The sequence below is a fragment of the Taudactylus pleione genome, unplaced genomic scaffold (genome assembly GCF_031769625.1).
Source record: "Taudactylus pleione unplaced genomic scaffold, aTauple2 ptg000520l, whole genome shotgun sequence".
In the NCBI taxonomy this organism is placed as follows: domain Eukaryota; kingdom Metazoa; phylum Chordata; class Amphibia; order Anura; family Myobatrachidae; genus Taudactylus; species Taudactylus pleione.
In genome coordinates, this window is record NW_028284922.1 from 9,352,398 (window position 1) to 9,369,737 (window position 17,340).

General features: G+C 45.4%; 1 protein-coding gene across 1 annotated transcript in view; it reads left to right on the forward strand.

Annotated features, from left to right (window-relative positions):
* The window catches only part of QDPR (quinoid dihydropteridine reductase), a 32,811-nt gene extending 16,202 nt beyond the window's left edge, over window positions 1-16,609 (forward strand). The window contains exons 6-7 of the mRNA XM_088450602.1: window positions 9,783-9,866; window positions 16,336-16,609. Coding sequence (XP_088306728.1) covers window positions 9,783-9,866; window positions 16,336-16,441 — 190 coding nt within the window. The 3' untranslated portion in view covers window positions 16,442-16,609. The remainder of the gene's footprint in view (window positions 1-9,782; window positions 9,867-16,335) is intronic.
* The last annotated feature ends 731 nt before the right edge of the window (window positions 16,610-17,340 follow it).

Consider the following 17,340-nt stretch of genomic DNA (forward strand, 5'->3'; position numbering starts at 1 on the left):
ATTTTGGCCAAGGCTGTAAGAAGAACAAAGGAGCCCTGAAAATCATCCAAGCATCCTTTCCATTGCAGCCATAGCAAATAATTAGCTCCCTAGTTAGCCGACTAGAGACAAGCTGTAATAGTAAGGCATGTCAGCACCCCAGGGAAAACTACATTTCTACTTCTGGGTCCATAGGGTATCCACAGGATACCTTGGGGTATAGGTGATGACGTCAGGCATCGGGCACCATAGAGTTAAGTTTTCAGTCCTCCCGGGATGCACTAGGGTCCCCCTCCTATACCCCGCCCCCGAGCCAAGGCATCTCAGTTTAGTTTGGTGCCCGGCCGGAGTCGGATGCACCTGTTGGAGTGGGGGCTAAGAAGAGCCCCTGAAGTTTTCTTCAAGCAGCTGTGGCTGCACATCTGGAAGTACAGCATGGACAGTCAGTACTGACGTCCATGCCGTCTTCCCTCCACCCCCGCTGGTACCAGAACGCCGGTACCGATCCGGGGATGCTGGTGAGCATCTGGGGTCACAGCTAGCGGTGACCCCAGATGTTTGGGACCATGGCCGGATTCAAGGGGGACAGCAAGGTAAACTGCGGGGTCCAGAGTCCCCAGGCAGGGGGGCTCCCTGGGGACTGGCTGCAGCGTGGAGCCAGGTATCTAACCTGCGCTTCCACTACCCCCCTGGGACAGCGGACCGCAGCAGAGCGGTAGCGCTGGGGGGGGTTAAATGCATGCCAGGGGAGCGCGCCTTCCCTGTCTCACAGCCAGCGCCTCGCCCGCTGCACAGTCCTCTCTGCAACGCTTACTGGGTCAGATCTGTGTATGCAGTGCTGTGTCCTACCAGACTCTGTCTGGGTAGTTGAGAATCAGCGCTGATAGTGCAGGAATTGATTTTTCTTTGCATTGTATGTGACTGTGCTAGCGCTGCTGCCTGTACTTTACTTCTTAACTGTCAGCCTTATCACTGTCCCTGTCTTTCTGCTAAAGCCCTTGTGGTGCGGTGCTGCAGGGTGGTCTCTCACTATACGGACAAGTATTGTTGAGAGGGGTCACATATTTACCATCATGTCTGAGAGTGACTTCCCTTTACAGCTTCGGTGTACTACGTGCAAGGCACCTATAGCGGAGGGGGAGGGTAGCGCGGAAGGGCTATGCCGACCGTGTTATTTATTGGCCTGGCCTATTACGATCACAGCACCGGTACAGGAGCCGCCCTGGGCTTGTTTCGCCAAGGCGCTTACAACCCTCGTGGGCCAGTTAGCTCCGCAGCCTCCCTTCACTCAGATGGGATTGTCCCAGCAGTCAGTGGTGTCGTCACCCATGCAGGGTTTCCCGAGACAATTAATGGTACCCCACGGTCTCCCTATTTCCCCTCCTAAGGTCTCTCATGAGCCTGCGTGGGTTAATTCGTTAACAAGCTCTGTACAGCAGTTGTCAGACGTGTTGCAGGGGGAGTCTGTGATGCGGCCCCACAAGCGGCCGGTGGCGTCTCAGTCCGCTCCTTATGAGGACAGGACGTCCGATGATGGGGAGATTCTGGATCTTTCTGACCAGGAACCTCCCTGTCCTAAAGAGTCGGACACTAAGTCTAAGGTGTATATACCTTGCCTTATTCGTGCAGTCCGCACTGCTTTAGTTATTGAGGATGAGGAACCTCCGGTATCAAAGTCCAAATACGCCTTTTTCAAGGATGTTTAAGGAGATACCACAGTGTTTCCTCTTTAGTTGACCACCTAGAGGAAGCGTGGAAACAGCCAGGCAAACGATATCAGCCTCAAAGGCTTTTAGCAGTGGCGTATCCGTTTGCGGACAATTATTTTGCCAAGTGGGAATCCCCTCCACAGGTGGATTCTCATGTGACACGCCTTGTCCGTAGTGCCACATTGCCTATGCCATCCATGTCCTCCCTTAAGGATGCTACGGACCGCAAGGTGGAGATCTGCCTGAAGTCCGTCTGTTCCCTTACAGGGGGGCAGCACGGCCAGCTATGGCCATTTGCTGGGTTGCCAGAGCTATGGAGCGCTGGGCTGATACGTTGGAGGCGTCCTTCGATCCCGACTGTTCGGCTGAGCAGATGGAGTTGATCGGCAATCTCCGGGATTCGGCCACTTATATCAACGAAGCGGCCTTAGATATTAGTACCCTGGCGTCTCGAATTTCTTCGGCAGCGGTGGCTGCTCGTCGCACCTTGTGGTTTGCGATCCTGGAAGGCGGACGCTGATTCCAAAAAGGGTTAGGAGGCATTGCCTTTTAACGGAGAGGTTCTCTTCGGTCCGGATCTGGACAAGATTATAGCCACGCTGGCGGCAGCTAAATCAGCATGTCTCCCGTCGGCTGCTGTTCCTTCTGGTTCAGGTACATCGTCCTTTCGGTCTTATAGGGCCCAGGGTAGGCCTAAAGCAGTCTGACAAGCCTGCGGCCTGACTGTCCGTGCCTCCCTTTGGGGGATCCCAAAGTGGGAGGCCGTCTGCTGCAGTTCGCCCAGTGTTGGTCGGTCACCACGACAGACACTTGGGTCCTCGAGGTGGTCTCACACGGGTATGCCCTCTCCTTCCGGCACAGACCCCCCGGAAAGCCACGGGGCTGCGGAAGGTCTTGCACACTATGCTCCAGGCTGGAGTTAGTGCCTGTTCCATTCTCCCAGAGGGGCCAGGGTTTCTATTCCAATCTCTTTTTGGTGCAGAAACCCAATGGGTCGTTTCGTCCGATTCTCAACCTCAAAGCTCTCAACAAGTCTTTGCGGGTGCCGAGGTTGCGGATGGAGACCCTGCAGTCCATCATTCTGGCGCTGGAACCTGGGGACTACATGGTGTCATTGGACATACAGGACGCTTACCTGCATGTCCCTATTCTTTTGCGCCATCAACAGTTCCTCAGGTTTGCAATCCGCAGCGACCACTTTCAGTTCCGGGCGTTACCTTTTGGCCTGGCGACAGCACCACGTGTTTTCACCAAGGTGATGGCGGTCATGACGGCTTCCCTGCGGCTGCAGGGAGTCCGCATGTTGCCGTACTTGGACGACCTTCTCTTAGTGGCAGGATCTCCGGAGCTCCTTCTGCGCCACTTGGACCTGACCATTGCGCTACTGCAACGGCACGGCTGGTTGATAAACTGGCAGAAGTCCACCCTGATCCCGTCTCAGCGGATTCTGCACCTCGGAACCGTATTGGACTCTGGACAGCAAAGGATCTTTGTGACGGGGGAAAAGATCTCTGCCTTACAGTCGAGGGTGCGCAGTTGTCTGCAGAGCCGCCGGGTGTGTCTACACTCGGCGATGAGGTTACTGGGCTCCATTGGGTGTCGGTATTCGACATGGTGGAATATGCCCAGTTTCACTCCAGATCTCTGCAGCACCTGATCCTGTCCAAGTGGAATGGACTGCCTCAGTCTCTAAAATCACAGACGATAGTGCTCACTCCGGAGGTTCGCCTGTCCCTTGCCTGGTGGTTGCAGACAACCCATCTCAACAAGGGTCGTCCGTTCTGGGTGGCGAATTGGGTCCTGTTGACAACGGACGCCAGTCTTGGGGCTGGGGAGCAGTTTCGGGTCCACACTTGTTCCAGGGCAGGTGGACTCCGGCAGAAGCAGAGCTTCCAATAAACATCTTGAAACTCCGAGCGGTTTTCAATGCTCTCCAGCAGGCACATCGGGTTCTCCAAGGTCACCCAGTGCAGGTCCAGTCGGACAACTCTTCCTCCGTGGCCTTCATAAACCGGCAAGGTGGAACCTGAAGTCGGGCGGCTCTCGTAGAGGTGTCTCGGATCCTGGTATGGGCGGAGCGCAATCTTCCGGCCATATCAGCTGTCTTCATCCCGGGAGTGCTAAACTGGGAGGCGTACTTTCTCAGTCACCAGGACGTTCTTCCGGGGGAATGGTCCCTGCACCCGGACGTTTTTCAACTGCTGGTGGACAGGTGGGGTCTTCCAGAGATCGACCTCATGGCATCCCGGCACAACAACAAGTTGCCGGTGTACGGGTCTCGCACAAGAGACGAAGAGGCGTCTCTGGTGAATGCTCTGTCCGTCCGGTGGACGTTCCGGTTCGCATACCTGTTTCCTCCGGTTTCCCTTCTTCCACGGGTAATTCGGAAATTCAAACAGGAAGGAGGGACGCTACTGTTGATAGCTCCCGCATGGCCCAGACGGCACTGGTTCTCAGACCTTCAGGGTCTGTCCGTGTACAGTCCTCTGCGGTTACCGCTCCGACCGGACCTTCTGTCATAGGGTCCTTGTCTTCACCCGGACTTGACTCTGCTGTCTTTGACGGTGTGGCTGTTGAGACGGCCATGTTAAGGTCCAGGGGGTTTTCAAGCTCTGTAGTACGTACCATGCTAAGAGCTCGGAAACCGTCTTCCGCGAGAATATACCATCGCGTGTGGCATACGTTCTTCCAGTGGTGTCGATTGAGAGGTTGTGCACCGCGGGAGTTTCGTCTGTCTCGGGTACTCTCCTTCCTACAAGCGGGACTAGACCATGGGCTTCGCCTTGCTTCTTTGAAGGTGCAGGTTTCGGCCCTGTCTGTCTGGTTTCACCGTAGGATTGCTACATTTCCTGATGTGCGCACCTTTATGCAGGGCGTTCTGCATATTCAGCCTCCTTTTGTTCCACCTGTTGCGCCTTGTGACTTGACTGTGGTCCTGAGGGCTCTCCAAGGACTGCCGTTTGAACCACTGGGCTCAGTGGATCTTAAATGGCTAACAGCTAAGACTGTTTTCCTTCTGGCCATAGCTTCGGCCAGACGTGTTTCTGATTTAGGGGCTCTCTCTTGTAGACCCCCTTTCTTGATTTTTCATGGGAACAGGGCAGTGCTACGCACTCGTCCTGAATTTCTTCCCAAAGTTGTTTCCCAGTTTCATGTTAATGAGGAAATAGTTGTTCCGGCCTTTAACTCACCGGGTCTTTCAGTGGGTGAGGCCACTTTGGATGTTGTGCGGGCCTTAAGGACTTATGTTGACCGCACTTCTTCGTTTAGGAAGTCGGACGCCTTGTTTGTCCTCTATTGCTTCCGTAAAAAGGGTTGGCCTGCTTCAAAGCAAACTTTGGCAGCCTGGATCCGTATGGCAATTTCTGAAGCTTATCTTCATGAAGGCCTGCCGGTTCCTCCTTCTGTGAAGGCTCATTCCACTAGGTCTGTGGGTCCTTCGTGGGCAGCTCGACGTGGTGCCTCTGCAGTCCAGATCTGCAAGGCTGCTACATGGTCCTCTGTCCATACCTTCGTGAGGTATTACAGGTTTGACACCTTTGCCTCTCAGGATGCTTCCTTCGGGCGGCGGATTCTTCTTTCAGCACAGGAGCGTCCCCACCCTTAAAGGATACTGCTTTGGGACATCCCGAAGGTATCCTGTGGATACCTTATGGACCCTGAAGTAGAAAATATGAGAGATGGTAAGAACTTACCTTTTGGTATCTCTATTTCTACGAAGTCCATAGGGTTCCACAGGACTCCCGCCCTGTCGCACCTGTGCTGCAGATGGGCTTTACTCTGGTCACCGGTTTTTCCGTCTCCCTCTGGTGAGAATGTGATTCTTGTGTGTCCAGATCTTTTTTCTCTCTCTTCCTTCTCCTCCTCCGGCCTATGGCTTGGTAACTAACTGAGATGCCTTGGCTCGGGGGCGGGCTATAGGAGGGGGACCCTAGTGCATCCTGGGAGGACTGAAAACTTAACTCTATGGTGCCCGATGCCTGACGTCATCACCTATACCCCAAGGTATCCTGTGGAAGCCTATGGACTTCGTAGAGATAACAAAGGTAAGTTCTTACCATATCTCATATTTTTATTCAACCATTTCTCAAGATTTTCAAAGATCAGCCGAAGGGAAAATCACGTTTGACCCGTTTAAGACTTATTCATATTCCGTCACCCGGACTCCGCCAAATGTCCGGGCAGCAAAATTTTCAGATGTACCGCTGCTCTCCTCCTCCTGCTCACTGTAACAACGTCACTGTCTTCCCACCCCAACCAACTGACACTCACCGTGGCAACTGTCACTTTGCCTTACCACCCACCCGACCCTGCTAATGTGACAGGTCTTCACCCCATTTCTCTTATACCCCTTTTCCATTAGTTTTGCTGGATCGCACTCGGGGTGATGTTCACACGCCCATCCCGGGAGCGACCCGGCTGAGATCCCTGTTAAACAGGTGGCGCGACCCAGCACTAATGCTGGGTCGATGACGCCATCGGCTTCACGTGATGAGTCGGCGCTTAGTGCCGGGTCTTCCTACGTAGAGAACAGGACCCGGGTCTCATTGACCCGGGTTACCCGTTCACACTGCTTCACGAGCCGGGTTGAACCCGCGTTCAACCCTGCTCGTGACCAGGGTTGAAATGCCGGGTCACTCGACCTGGCTTATTTCAAGCCTGCCTTTTCACACCGCAAAATTACCTGGGCTGCTGCTCGCTTACGTGTAAAAACCCTGGTTATTGCTGGCCGTGGAATAGGGGTATTACTTTCCTATGTCGTGTGTGTGTGTGTGTGTGTGTGTGTGTGTGTGTGTGTGTGTGTGGTTTTTTTTTTTTTTTCCCCTCTGGGGTGTTGACATGCCTTACTAATGCCGAGCCAAACAAAACACACACCTGGAGAATTATATACAGTATTGTGGCTCCTTCATTCCCTGCTGCTCTTCTGCCCTGTCTCTCAGGTGAGAAAGCAATGTGGAAGTATAGTGTAGTGGTGATTATTTATTTTCCATTATGGATTTAGCCGTAGTGTCTCTTCGACGAACCTCCAGGAGTGCAAGCCGTAACAAGAGTGTCTCACTGGGGATGCTAGTCGGTGCAATGGTGTAATATACAGCTCTGGCTTCTTGGCCTTCTCCTAAGGTACACATAATGTCATTCCTGTTTATGCTGTTCCCTGCACTCCTTGAGGAGCACTGAATGTAGAGTAGAAGACCTTTTTATCTTATCTTCAGTTTGATCCACCTTCATCTCCAAGGACCTTAAACAAGGTACTAGTCGTTTGTAAGGTTTAGATCAGGAAGAGGGGCGTTGTTCTCTAGATTTAATGGACAAAGTGACCTATAAGGAACCTCCAGCTGGATATACTTGCATTGCTCCAAAGCAAAAAGCAACTGCACTCAAGCATTTAGGAGCAGAAGGGTAGATGAAGATGACGGCAAAGGAAGTTATCTCGGCAAATCTCAAATCTGCAAAAGTTCTTCAAAGCACTGACTTTCCATAATCCGATTTTGTGCACCAGGGACCAGTTCTGCATCCAAATCCAGACACCGTGCAGATATTGAGCGATCATTATGGTGTAAAGGAATCTCTGATAAGGTGATTAAAGTGCGTCTTCAAGCTCGAATACCAAACATTACCTCTCTTTATTATAAGATTGCTGCTTTTGCTTGTAAGTAACCCACACAAATATTTATTACACTGCAATTTAGATTTGAGTTTGGACGCGCCCCTCTCATCTAAATCTCTTCCCCTCCCCTTTAGAATGTAAGCTCTTACGAGCAGGGCCCTCTACCCTCTTGTGCGTCTCCTTACTTTACTTGTACCTACTTCTTACCCCCCCCCACCAGGGCACCTAACACTTGGCTGCTTACGCTCTGTTGCATATCTAGGTGTTATGGTCACTTATGTAGCAATATATATTATCCATGTCCTTGTCCTATTTTGTACTGTAAATCAGTTGTCAAATTATTTGTTTGTGTACTCTGTAAGGCGCTGTGGAACTCTTGTGGCGCCATATAAATAATAATAATAATAAATCATCATCCTTTATTATTATCAGTCCCACGAGCAGCGCAACATGGTTTTACCAAGGTGCAAGGTTATTTGCTTTGCTCCCAACTCAAAATCAGCCCCTGTATGTTTCACTAAAATTTCCCTCACTTAAGGTGTTTCTAAATCAATGCCATTTGCTTGATAAGTTGGGGAATTCTAGGACCTATGATGTCGGGAGCCATTTTTTTCTAAATATCTGTACGTACAATTTGTGCTTCAAACTTCTGCTTTGCTACCTAAGGTAGTTTCCACTTACCATATAAATCAGGAGATCCTAATAACTAAGTAACAAGGAAGAATGATTACGTACAATGGGTATTGTTATGGCATTTTCTGTTTACCTCTCCATGGGACGCAGTCATTTATAATGTCAACACAATAACGTTGACCTGGTCAAAATGATGACATGAATGTCGACAGTGAGGATGTCGATACATGAATTTACAGTTAGGCTAAAATATCAGTGTCAACATCATTGTCGACATTCCCCCAGTTGAAATATTGGACAGGTCAACATTGTGACTGTCGACATTCAGGCCATGACGACATTACGTACCACATCCGTCTTCCGTACATGCTCCATCCAATTATTCTCTTGCCTGATAGTTTAGGAATCCCCGCTTGTGGCTCAGTCAACGTAACCTGGCATTTGCACATAGGACAAGTGTTCTGAGTACATGTTGTAGGTGTAACTTTGGGCTGTTCAGAGGGGAGCATCTGCAGCGATCCATCTGGTTTCAGATGCACATCTTGCACTAAGGAGATGGTCCAGATGCGTGCTGATAGCAAGGGCAGTTACTTTGGCAAGTGGGTGGATAGTAGTGGTGCGTCCAACTCTTGAAAACAGAAAAAAGACACATATTGTTTCCGAGCAAGGCTCATTATTTTTTTTGGATGTGACTTTCTTTTACTGTAAGTCCTTGTGAAAAAAAAAAAAAAAATCCTTCAAAAATTATTTTTTTTCACTTGCCACATGAGGCTGCCCTATTTCCTGGTGTTGGGTATGAGTGTCCGGCAGTCAGTACTTTACCAACATGATTGAAGTTGTAATGCTGTAAATTGCATGAACAGGTCAGCATTATGACTTTAACCTGACGCTCTCCCTGCTCTCGGTATTGACATTTTTGATTGTGGAACTTGGAACTGCATACCCTTTTCATGTGTTGCTCGGATACATCCCATTTGTTAGGGCTGCCGTGGAGTTGATGGGGCAATGAGAGAATGATAACATATAATTTTATTTCCTTGGAATTCTCCATAGCAGCAATATCCCAAACACATCTGTCTTAAGCTGGTTACACATTAAACGATATGTGTACCCAGTGATTTCACGGACGACAGGCTGACATCGGGCAGCCGGTACACGTTAGACGATCCGGTGCTCACATGCACCGATATGTCGGCCCCTGCCACATCCCGCAGCATGGGGTCTTCAGTCGCATCGTCACATTGAGCTGCATGTAGGGGCGACCTGACTATGCAACTGATGACCTAATGGGAGCGCGCATGACCCGACATAGTGCATACACATTAGACGATATTGACAATATATTGGACCGATCTGTCGAATCGGCCGAAATATTGTCTGTGTACCCAGCTTTACTGTTTTCTGGAACAGTTTGGAAAGTGTTCAAAGCCACACTATATAATGCAAGATGTCTATACAATGTTATGGTGGGTGGAATCGCTGTAGATGAGCTCTATATCTATACAAACATCCCAACTATTAACTGAGCTTAAGTTAAATCCGTCAAAAAATAATTTGGAAACCTGAGAGCAGACAAATATCTCCATCTTGAAATTTTTTTTTTTCTTTCATGTGCAGACTGAGGTCCTTCAAGTGCTCGCCTGATGGTTCTGTAGTTAGTTGGAGTCGGACTAACTTATTTCCTTATCAGAAATTTAAATTATGCAATATCATGGGACATGCGATAATACTCTCTTGCTACCTGTAATTCGCTAAGTTTTTGAATATAGTATTATCTTGAGACTAGGGTTAACATTGAGGTTGCTCTGTGGTGTAATATGTGTTTTACTTACCCTAATCTCTTCCTTTTGCAGCGTTACCTTGGATACCCCCGCCAACAGAGCCTCCATGCCTGATGCAGACTTCACTTCCTGGACACCATTAGACTTTATTGCTGAGTGAGTACACAATACCTGCTTATCAGCTCAGCCTCACACCGCAGGCTGTGTTCTTCTCCTTATGCTATCTGTGCCGTGCTCCCATATTATGTAGTAGGATTACCCTCTGCTGCTAAATGCAATTGCAACATTTTTATTAATAAATTTGCTGCAAATCTAGTCTATTTGTTCTGATTAAATACAAAGGAAACTATATATGAATTTCCAAGAAGATATTTAAGATAGTTTTGGTCATGGAAGGCGATAATACACTTACACACAGCAGGCTGTTAGTGATCCCACTGAAGGTATATGTCCCCTAGTGGATGAAGAAGAAAGTACAGGTAACATTTAGAATTGCTTAATGCTTTCTCCATTATATTGTACAGTTACAGCTCATGTGTAATAACAGACGAGGCGTCATGGTTCTGGGCCTGATTCAGCTGTGGACACAGTGCTGATATTTATGCGGTTGGGTAATTATTGGCCAACTGCGCATGCATCATGGTCATACTGCGCACGCTCTGCGCTACCTTAGCTCAGTGAGGGTTTCTTTACAAAGTGATTGACATTCGGGGACCATTTTGGTGTGTCATGGCCGTTTTCAGGGCGTGTATCTGCCAACATCTGCGATCCCATACGCAGAAAATACGGCACCAGTGTCTCTGTTCCCTCGGCCATTCTGCACTTCCATAGGGTCGGTCAGATCGATTATTGGAGGATCTGCAACCACCACTGCGTATTTACATGCACTTTCATGGACCTGCGACTGCCGCCAGCAGCTGCGTACGAGATAACAGCTGCGATTGCATTAGCCTCCACATCTGGGTCAGCCCCTCTGTCCTTCTCTTAAATGTTGGCAATTCAACATCCCAGAGAGATATTTTAAATTAAATGGACAATTTATCCAAACTTTAATAGATTGAACTGTAACCCTTTGTAAACCCTAGTTAAATTAGAAATGGTTGGTGGCCCTCCGCCTAAGAATGGTGGAACAGAGGTTAGCATTGCCTCACAGACATGATATTCAGAAAGCCTGGGTGCTATCTGAGTGGAGTTTGTATGTTCTCATTTTTTTTATTTTATACGACATGTTAAAAGAAAAGTCCAAAACATATACTGATCGGTTAACTGGCGTCTGAAATAGAAAAGGACCATAGTGTGTGTTTGTGGTAGTGAATTTAGACTCCAGTGGGACAGGAGCTGATGTGAATAACTTCATATTGTCTGGAAAGCTCTGTATAATATGGTAGAGCTATACTATTTATTTATTTAATAATATAATTATTATTATTATTATTAACAGTAGTAGTATCTTGATCTGCTCATGAATATGCCACCACTGTTTTAGAAATAAACCATTTTGCATTTCCAACAAATACCTAAGCATTATGCTTTACATAAATCACAAACAATACAATTTCTTGTCATTACTGTAGTTAAAGCGCAATATCACTATAAAAAGACTGAACGGAGACAGCATATGAAACGAAAAAATATTAGCCCACTATCTCCATACACAAGACACCAAAAAAAAAACCATTGTGATTACTGAAAAAAACACCAAAAAGTAAAAGGGTTACTTACTTAGTCTTATTTTCAGTGAAACATGTAAAAAAAAAAAAAAATGTACTGAATTGTACAAGGACAGATTAACTCCAACGGCCTCCATAAGTGCGGGAGCTGTGTTATGTGTAAACAGTCCCAGTGGGGATAAGTTATGGGAACAGAGGTAGTGGTGAAGTCCCCCGGTTGGTGATAACTTGTTCGATGGGTCTGTTGCTGTAAAGGAAGCCACACCGGGGGGGTGGGGGGAGGAGCAGGTGAGATTGGCGGCTGCTGATTATCTTTCGGTAGCCGCTGGTGGGCATTTCTGACTGGACGCATCTGATGCGTCCACGCCAGGCAAGCGGTTCACTGGAGTATTATATCAAGGAAAAGCTTGGAAGATACGGATATCATAATATTCACAGCTAGTTCTAGCCCTGAAAACATACTTGCCGACTTTCTGGCTGCCCCCTCCGGTAGGGGGCAGCCATGTCGGTGCTGCATGGGAATGATGGTGGCAATGGTATGTGCAGTTGTGGCGGCGCAAACGTGTTTTCGCTGCACAGTGCAGAGATCACCTACTTTCACTCGTTAAGTGGGTGGGAGTAATTTTTCACCGGTGGTGGTCTGACCAGAAAACTTGTACTCTCTTGTGGGCAGCCGGGAGCGCCACACGATTTTCGGGAGCCTCCCGGCCATACCTGGGGAGTCTGCAAGTATGTCTGAAAATGGTGAGTGCAATATTATCAATTACTAGCTGTTGCCCACAGCTTCGCCCGCAATTAAATAGTTTCTAACAACATTTATTTATTTATTTTAATTGAGGTGTTGTAGTTGTATTGTTTTGCATAGGAGACCTGTCCTGGGAGTGGCCCTCATGACCAGCAGCGCTATACAAACTGGTGGCAACAGCGCCTTCACCCACCACTCTCACCAATGTGTGCCCTGTACACAGACTGCTATGTAGCCTATCCTATTCAAGTGCATGCGAGCCCAAAGCACCCCTACCCCTTACCGGCCGCGCGCATGGTGCCACACCTATCTCTTGCATTGATGATGTCAATAAATATTATTTTTGTTATTTAACTTGACGTATCGAGACGAAACAAAGTGCATGTTATTTCTAGGAGTTTCCAATACACAATTATACAGTTTTCATGAGAATCAGTTCAGTAGTTTTTGTGCCAACTTGAAATAAACAGACACAACATTAAAGCTGCACACACACAACGATTTTGTTACCAACGATTTTCTGAACGATTTTATGAATTATTATCTGTCAGATTTTTTAAAGTGTAATGAATGATTTTTTTTTTGAACTACAAACTATTTTTGCATCTTAACTAAATGTCAACTCACCGATTTTCAAGTCTGACTGAACTACAAACGTGAACGCGCATGAACGATAATCGTTCATCGTTTGACTCAGGAAGTGAACGATTTTTACAAACTATTGTATTGTTCAAAAAATCGTGTGTGTATGCAGCTTTACAGTGCATGGTTTCCATTTTTCCTAGTTGGTGCACAGGTGTATTCATTACTGCCTCACACATTTTAAAAGAACCACAGATGGAGCTAATTATTTCACTTGTGTTTCTTTGAGGAGAGTGAGAACATGTACTTTTAGTGCTCCCTGGGGAATGAGTTTGTGAAACACTGGTATAGATAACCTTCTCTTGTTTGTTCTGTATATTATTTGTAATGGTCTATTTAAAATATCACTTTGTAAGCAACCCCTTTTTTTTAACTTTTTGGTGGTTTTTGGGAACCATTTGATGACTCACTGTTGGTTTTTGGTGTGTCTTGTGTATGGTGATTGACATGGTGATATGTATGTAAATTGCATATTCCTCCTTTTTTTTTTTTTTTGTCTTCATTGTTGTTTTATCCCATTGACATCACATTGATCTATTTTGGTGAGCGCTAGCCGGTCAGGAAGCAACCTAACCTGATATGTGCTGCAAACAGATCAAAATCTATGGGGTCAATCCAATTAGGTGCGAATTGTGAATAGCAAGTTTAGGCCCCCATACATCAGCAATTGATTGCAGCAATCGTGCAATTTGCAATAGATTGTGTATAGAAAAATCTTTCCCTTTTTTCAATCGATTGTGGCAATTCTGCAATCGATTGAAAAAGGGAAAGATTTTTATACACAATCAATTGCTGATGTATGGGGTGTTTTAGGAAACTCAACGACTTTGCACAAAGTCGCACCCGAGAATTCTCCAATCCAATTAAAAATGCCTATTCACTGTACTCGCAGCAGAGGTTTGCGAATTGACTGCCAAATGCAATGTGAGAGAAATGCATGAAAAAGTGAGGAGACCATCATGTACCCCTCATAATTGGTAACCATATAGAAGGCTATTTGTGGGCATTAGGAAAGTACTGAAGATTTTTAAATGGTATCAAATGGCTGATTTTGTGCTTTTAAAATAAATAAATAAAATGCAAAAAGATTATTAAAAAAAACTTTTTTTGTGAAAAATGCAAAAAAAAAGTAGGAAAAAAGGTGGTTTTTGGGTTAATTGAGGGCACTTTGAAAAATGTAAAAAGCTAATTGGAAATTTCCGATTGCCTAATTAGTAATTGGGGGGGTTCCAAGGGGTTAATTTAATCAACATTTTAACCTTTAAAAGAGATTTTCTTTTCCATCTCTCACCACCAGGGGGGTGCGAATGGAAAAATGCAAATTCACTCTGACTGGTTCAGTGCAAGTTGCTAATTGGATTGCAAAATGAATTCGCTATGATAATGCGAAGAAAAAACAGCAATTCACACCAAATTGGATTGATCCCTATATCATTAGATGCATGAATGTTGTTTTTATTCTCTTCTCACATACAATTGCTGCCAAATCATTAAGTGAAAAAAACCAAACCATGTTATATTTATTATTGGTAGCATCTGTTATATAGTGTAAAATGCAGTTTTCTATGGCCTCACATATTTACACATTATGACCAGCATACTAGAATAAAATCACATATAGGGTTGATCCATTGCAGCAACAGTCTGCAAATAAGTTTTTGGGCCACTCTCTTCGGTGTCCTTTGATGATTGACAGGCCCAGCCATTGTTCTAGTGCATTGTCTCTCAACATGTACAATGCCTTGCAAAAGTATTCACCCCCCCCCCCCCCCTTGGCTTTTTACCTTTTTTGTTACATTATAACATGTAATTAATTAATATTTTTTTCTATATAAATTTCATGTGATGGATCTGCACAAAATAGTCTAATTTGGTGAAGTGAAATGAGAAAAAAATATATAAAAAAGAATCTTTATAAATAAAATTCTGAAAATTGGCATGTGTATATGTAATCTCCCCCTTTGCTATGAAGCCCCTCAAAAGTTCTGAAGCAACCAGTTACCTTCAGAAGTCACACAATTAGTGAAATGAAGTCCACCTGTGTGAGATCTAAGTGTCACATGATCTGTCAGTATAAACACACCTTTTCTGAAAGGCCCCAGAGGCTTCAAAACCACTAAGCAAGAGGCATCACACCATGAAGACCAAGGAGCTCTCCAAACAAGTCAGGAACAAAGTTGTTGAGAAGTACAATTCTGGGTTGGGTTATAAAAGAAAAAAATTCCAAATCTTTGATGATCCGCTGGAGCACCATCAAATGCATCATCAAATGGAAAGAACATGGAACCACAACAAACCTGCCAAGAGAGGGCCGGCCACCAAAACTTACAGACCGGGCAAGGAGGCCATTAATCAGAGAGGCAGCACAGACACCAAAGGTAACCCTGAAGGAGCTGCAGAGTTCCACAGCAGAGACTGTGTATCTGTGCATGTGGCCACAATAAGCCATACACTCCATAGAGCTGGCCTTTAGGGAAGAGTGGCCAGAAAAAAGCCATTACTTAGTGATAAAAATAAGAAGACTCTATTTGAGTTTGCCAAAAGGCATGTGTGCGACTCTCCAAATATATGGAGGAAGGTGCTCTGGAAAGATGAGACTAAAATTTAACTTTTCGTCCACCAAGGAAAAAACCCAACACATCCCATCACCCCAAGAACACCATCCCCACAGTGAAACATGGTGGTGGCAGCATCATGCTGTGGGGATGTTTTTCAGCAGCAGGGACTGGGAAACTGATTTGAGTCGAGGGAAAGATGGACGGTGCTAAATACAGGGATATTCTTGCGCAAAACCTGTTTCAGTCTACCTGTGATTTGAGACTAGGACGGAGGTTCACCTTCCAGCAAGACAAGGACCCGAAGCATACTTCTAAAGCAACACTCGAGAGGTTTAAGGGGAAACATTTAAATGTGTTGGAATGGCCTAGTCAAAGCCCAGATCTCAATCCAATTGAGAATCTGTGGTCAGACTTGAGCTGGAGCAGTTTTGCCTTGAGGAATGGGCAAAAATCCCAGGGGCAAGATGTGGCAAGCTCATAGAGACTTATCCAAAGTGACTTGTAGCTGTAATTGCTGCAAAAAGTGACTTGACAAAGTACTGACTTTAGGGGAGAGAATAGTTATGCACGCTGAAGTTTTCTGTTATGTTGTCCTAAATGTTGTTTGATTCACAATATAAAAAAAACCACAACTTAATTTATAGGCATGTTCTGTGAATGAAATGATGCACACCTTCAAACAATCCATTTTATTTCCAGCTTGTGAGACAACAAAACATAAAATGCAAACGGGGTGAATACTTTTGCAAGGCACTGTATGTATGGCCACAGGAATACCTTGCACAGTGTTAAGAGATTGCTAACATACTTGCATAACATCAGTTTATGCATTGGTAAGAAATTGGGGTAAAAATGGTATTAGTCAATATTTCAAGAAGGCTGCTTAGTATACATTAAGCATTAGAGGGTCGTTGGAATAAATCCACACATTAGAGAATACATTAGAATTGTCAGTCAATATACTGTGTTTTTATTTTGCTTAAAAAAAAATTAATTGTTCTCTTTTGTAGGACATTTTTTAACTGGACCTCTGGGAATAACAGGCCAAAGTCTGGCAGTCTCATACAGGTGATCACAAATAAAGGGAAAACGGAGCTTGTACCGGCCCAGCTGTAACATGGGATGGCATCCTCTGAGGGGAGAGTCTAAAACTATATGCTGCCACGTTGACATTTATGTTTTATTTTTTTGCCCACTATTCCTTTTAAATAGTTTAATTTCTATTTAATGTATTTCTGAATATTAGTATAAAAGACCTGGAATATGTATATCTAATTTTATGCATTTTCTGTTGATGTAGTCAATTCAGTTTACACTACAATATTATATCATGTTAGTATTATTATATGGTATATTATACACGGTGAAATTGTTAAGTGAACACCTGGGATATTTAACTACAGATGTGTTTTGAATAAACCTGTTCCTTCAGCCTAGAAGAAGCTTTTGATGTAAACCATCTTATGAACTGTAGTACAGTATATCTAATTGAGAATACTGTATGTATGCCAAATATACTATGCCACAAGTCTCATACATAATTTTGGGGTTTTGGAGGGAGAGGTTCTTTGTTTTGTTCTTTCTGTGAAGATAATGTAGTAAACCATGAGCATAACTCTTTTGGGACATAACCCATTCATGAATGTATATCTCCTTAGGCTGAGTACACACTAGAACAATATCTTCACGATTTGTTGTTTCTAAATAGTCTACGATATGTTCTGGTTGGGCGTGCTGCAGGTCAGTCAGAAGATTTTGTGTACAATGCCATGCTGCTAAATGCAGTATGTTATTGTACATTGCCGTCCTACCACTGCATCGTGCTGTGTGTAAGCAGGGTATGATGTGTCGGTAGGCCGATTGGCCGGGAACACATTGTTCTGATGTGTACCCGGCCTTAGTCATCTGAATGCAGATGAACAACATCACCAGAAGGGATACAGTGTACTGTGACTTTTTGTGTGTGGTTTTTTGTGTTTGTTTGTTTTTTCTGAGTAGGCAAAGTGCGTCAAGTG